Genomic DNA, 4,804 nt, shown 5'->3' on the forward strand with positions numbered 1-4,804 from the left:
CTTGCCCCCCTTTGTCCCCATGCGACATATTTCCCAACGTAAGACACCAAAATGTCTTATGTTGGGATGCTACCTTTCTTTGGTAGCCTTTTCAGACCCCTAAATAGATGTTTTCACTCCACAGCTACACCAGCAGCGACTGCCACAAGCATAGTAGAAACTATAAAGAGTGTTGTAACAGCAATGGCAGGCGCCCTTAACACTTTTCAAAGAAAGTTGACTTGACTCGCCCTCCTATGCGAGCAAGGCATCCACTCTCCTTATAAATACCTCTTCCATCACCTAACAAGAGCATAAGATCTCTATGTATCGAACATCTCTAATTCACATATCACATATTAAAATGCTACAACAAGAAAAATTCAATTTGGTAAAGGGTTAAATTGTAAAACACTGGGAGGGATTAAATTTGGGTACCAGCTAACAACTCCACGATGTTGCTTATCAAGGTTATGTTTCGTTCCTTAGTTAACATTATGATTGGCATAACTTTAAATTATAAGTACTCTAAAGAAGAATAAAACAGCATGTACAGTTGAAGAAGATAATAAAATAATAAAAGTATCAATCCCTAGACACGTCGTTGTATGATTGGGCGTTTGTAGTTTTTGGAGACAAGACTGTCAGATTAACATTTTCTATACCCAATTCTTTATCTTCTCATGAAATAAGAAACTTAACATTATACAATAAAAATATCATAATACATTATGAGGCACAACTGTTCTGTACACAGCACTACATTCAAAGCATCTTTCTAATTATTAAATCATACGTATCTTCAGCCCAATAATAGACTCTTCTAAATAAAAATGATTAAGACTGCAACTTATAAATCTTTTGTTAAACCCTAAAAACTGGATTTTTCTCAACAACCGCCCAGAAAAAGATTAGGTAATATTTTATGTGTATCTTTCCAAACCTGAACTCCACTAGATGCCCTTTTTCCTATTCACAAGTTAATAACAAAAGTTGGTGAGTTTATAAAGTTCTATGGATTCATTGGGCCTAGTCAGAATCTCTCCATTGCCAAGCTGGGATTCTTTTGATGCTTACATATATTAGATAAAAATTTGAGTTTTTTATTGTACCCAAAAAAAAAAAAATTTGAGTTTTTTTTTTTTTTTTATTTCTCCACCGCTTATTCAACTATTCCGGTAAAGTAAGATTACATGGATGATAAAAATTTTCTTACCAAATTTTTTAACATAACTATATATTCAAGACTCAGATTCGAAATAACTGGTTAAAATAGAATAATCCATATTAATTAACCGATGTGTTTGGTGGTAAAATTATATTTTCTTTAAAAGATCGGTTGTAACTTCTAACCTCTAACTTCTAGCCTATGGGAATTTTCTATTATGTAAAGTAAAAAATAAAAAATAATAAACAACAGAAGCTTGTGTTTTTGGTGAACTAAAAGTAAAATTAAAAGAAAACCCAAGAAATGCCAGAAGTTATGGTTGACAAAGGTTCAAGTTAACCAAATGTCATAATCATTGCTAATTAGACTTTGCAGACATAAAAAAAAAGTGACCCCACTAATACAGCTGGTTACAACACAAGTGAGAATCATATCTACCAGATTACACGATTTAGTAGAGGTTAATTGATATGACCTTTAACGAGATTTTAGTGAAGACCCACGAAAATTCTTAGTGGTTTGATGTGATGTACGAATTATTAAGAATATAATATAGTAGAAAAGCGAAGAAGGATAATGAAAGCTGGTACAAAAAAAAAAACTTTGTTTAATTAGCATTATATCTTACACTTGGTGCCATATTAATAATAAGAATTTGCACCATAGAATACAGAATCGGTCCTAAGATTTTACAGTGAATGTTTGTAAAACAAAAAAGAAAAAAATTGAAAAAAAAAAAAAAAACTGCCCCAGAAGATTAGAAACTGAAATCATAGAAAAATGGAGAAAAGAAATGACTAATATAAAGACAAAAAAAGGGTTCTATTCAATAGACCTAGTAATAATAATTGGCTTAATAATTCATGGGGTTGTTGGAATTGAATCTTTTGTTGTATACAGCAATCTTCCTACTCCTCTGGGCATTAATTGAGGCGTAAAGAAAGGAGATCAAAGCTCAACTTTCATTTGGGGTGCTTGATTTGAACCTGCATTGGACCAAACAAACTTAAGGTTAATGTCAATTTTGTTGGGCCTAATGAAAAGATATTTCATTAACTTGTCTATAATTTGCGACTTTTTCTGCTTTATTACCGTTGAAACTTGGGGACTGTGATGGTGTTTTCCTGTTTGTAGTCTGGCCAAACCCCATCTGAACAATGGTATGCAGGTCATCCTCACAGAATGTTAATGGATACTGAGAAACATTGGACCAAAAAAGTTAGAAAAAGTTACAAGACAATGTAGTAAAATGAACCCTTTTTCCATTCATTTTAATTTGTAGAGAAAGTGGAAGTACCTGAGAGCCACTTTCATTAAACCCATTAAGGGAAGGTAACTGCATGCCAAAATTTTGGCACAAAGAAGTGTCTAATGGGTCCACTAAAGAGTGGGTCACAGTTCCATTAGGAATGTTATTGTGGATAGCTGAGTTTTGCTGGGGCTGGTGCCCATAAAAGGCTGGTGTTGAGGAATCTAATGGGAACATTGGATGTGCCAAAGAATTATTTGATTGAAATATCTGAAATCAACAAAAGCCAATAAATCCCAACTCAGGAAAAAGCAACACATTTTTATTGAAAAAGTTAAACCATTGTCTAGAGCACTTGAACTTACATCCTTTGATACAAGATTCTCAACACTAAGATCCATCCTTGGGTTAACATTAGCCAATTTCATAGACAGAAACTGTCATCAGGGAAAAAGCATAACTTAATGAGCAAGAAAACAAACACATCATAACAATCATTTGAGAATTGAGATCTTATTGGCCAAGACTTATTACCTCAACTTGACGCTGCAATGACTGAACATAGTTTATAATTTCATCAAGCATAAGTGCCTTACCAGTGACCTATACAAGAAAAAATAATTCACACCCAAATTAGTAAAAGTGCAAATTTATGAACATAAAGCCAACCCAATTTTAAATGTTGATCTAGCTTATCTGCACACCTTGTTGCAACCTGGTACAAGATCTTGTAGAAGCTTCATCCTCTCACTGATTTTCTCCCTCCTTACCTATTTTAAAATAAGATTACACAACATCAACATGAAGCCTACACAAGTTTATTGCCAGTGATATTCATTAAGAGCAAAAACAGTGATTCTTACACGTTCTGCAAGACTATGGCTATCAGTAGCTTGACCCCTTCTTGCTCTCACATGAATGTAATCTTTTGGAGGCTCAGGAGGTTTGGAGTTACTATTGTTCTGTTTCTCTTCCCCTGCATCATTAGAAGTACCTTCTTTGGACTCTTCCTCAACCTTCACTTGGCCATTTTCATTTGACTTGCTGCGCTTTGCATTTGAGTCTTCAGCACCTTTAACACCCTGAAGTGAAAGAAATACACATTGAGATTTTGTGAAAAAGCCCTGCGGAATCAAAAGTAGAACAAAATAGAATTTTGACTTAAAAAGTGCTTCTTACCTTGGTTGGATTGGTAGAGTTTGAAGTTTCTTTGGCTTTTCCTTTGGAAGAAGCTTTTCTTTTCCTGGAATTCATATCATGACAAGTTTTCATTCCTGTTTCCCCGTTTGGGGTTTGCTCAGATATTGTAGATTCCTCTTGAGAATTAGCTACTTCCATTCTCTCCTGATCCTGCAATGGAGAATTCTTGTTCTCCTGTGCACCCATTTGAGATCCAAATGTTTTGAGTGATGGGCTACTTGAGACTCTAGAAAGTTTCTCTCTTTCCATTACTTGAGCAGATCTCAAAGCTAATTCAGCATTGTTCATCACCAATTGGCTACTCCTGCCATTGAAACTCCTGCTACCAAAGCAAGAAAACTTTGCAGCCCTTTCAACAAACCCAGGATCAGCTGAGAATTCAGCCACACTGGTATTCAAACCAATTGATTTTCCTCCCAAACTGGGAAAATTCTCTTTCACCAAGTGGTTCATCACTGGGGTAATGTTGAGCTTTGGAGGAGAGCTCAAAGGGGTGCTATAACATGAAGTGTTGGTGCTGTTATTGTCATTAATGTAAGAAGATGGCATAACCAAAGGTTGAGAATGTGGTGAGATCTCATCAGTGCTACCAATATTTCCCAATTTCCCTATCAATTCCCTCATCATGAAATTCTCATTTGACATCATGTTGGGATTGGATGATGCAGGGGATGAAACCATTGAACTCAGTGCAGAATCAAACTGAAGACCATGATCCATTGACTTGTCCCATGTGGGGTTGTAAAAGCAATCATGGGTTTGCTCAGGGGAGCAATTCAGAACTGTTGATTGAATTTCCATTGCTGATGCAGATAGTGAATGCCATGTGGGCATAGAAGAAGGTGGTGAAGGTGAAGGTGAAGGTTCAAAGTGGAGGGGATGGAACACCCCAGCATTCAAAGAGAATTGATTATCCATAAAGGAGGAATTTTGCAGATCAAGGATGACACAGAAACAACAGAAATGAACTGAATTTTGAGGCTAGTGAAACTGAATGTCCCCTGAAACCAGAAGCAAAATGGGTGTGATCTGTGAATCACATTAGAAAACAAAGAGAATTTATAGTAGTTGCAGCAATGTGGCAGCAAAGGAAAAAAGAGACAATTGTTTGAGTAATTGGAGTGATGATGTTCAATAAATGAGATTTTGGGGTCTTCAATTCAATTGGGTTTGTTGGATTGGAGTTGAAAGGGGAAGACTTGAGTATG

General features: G+C 35.7%; 1 protein-coding gene across 1 annotated transcript; it reads right to left on the minus strand.

Moving 5' to 3' along the window:
• Positions 1–1,997: 1,997 nt before the first annotated feature.
• On the minus strand, positions 1,998–4,591 carry LOC133299266 (transcription factor bHLH62-like). Its single transcript, XM_061498704.1, has 8 exons — positions 3,576–4,591; positions 3,260–3,478; positions 3,101–3,166; positions 2,931–2,999; positions 2,762–2,833; positions 2,445–2,666; positions 2,240–2,342; positions 1,998–2,133 (listed from the first exon to the last, which is right to left on the minus strand). The coding sequence occupies exons 1-8, from the start codon at positions 4,512–4,514 to the stop codon at positions 2,096–2,098; spliced, it is 1,728 nt and encodes a 575-aa protein (XP_061354688.1). The 5' UTR covers positions 4,515–4,591; the 3' UTR covers positions 1,998–2,095.
• Positions 4,592–4,804: the final 213 nt, after the last annotated feature.

The sequence above is a fragment of the Gastrolobium bilobum genome, unplaced genomic scaffold (assembly GCF_033153095.1).
Source record: "Gastrolobium bilobum isolate Gb01-03AN ecotype WA unplaced genomic scaffold, APGP_CSIRO_Gbil_v1 utg41201, whole genome shotgun sequence".
NCBI classification, from domain to species: Eukaryota; Viridiplantae; Streptophyta; class Magnoliopsida; order Fabales; family Fabaceae; genus Gastrolobium; species Gastrolobium bilobum.

Bases quoted from the DNA above. Each gene is read 5' to 3' on its own strand.
- LOC133299266 (XM_061498704.1), bottom strand. From the start codon at position 4,514: ATGGATAATCAATTCTCTTTGAATGCTGGGGTGTTCCATCCCCTCCAC. The intron at 3,479-3,575 runs GTAAGAAGCACT...CTTTCACTTCAG, and splicing joins ACTCTACCAATCCAACCAAG to GGTGTTAAAGGTGCTGAAGA. The intron at 2,667-2,761 runs GTAAGTTCAAGT...TGTTGATTTCAG, and splicing joins AGAATCTTGTATCAAAGGAT to ATATTTCAATCAAATAATTC.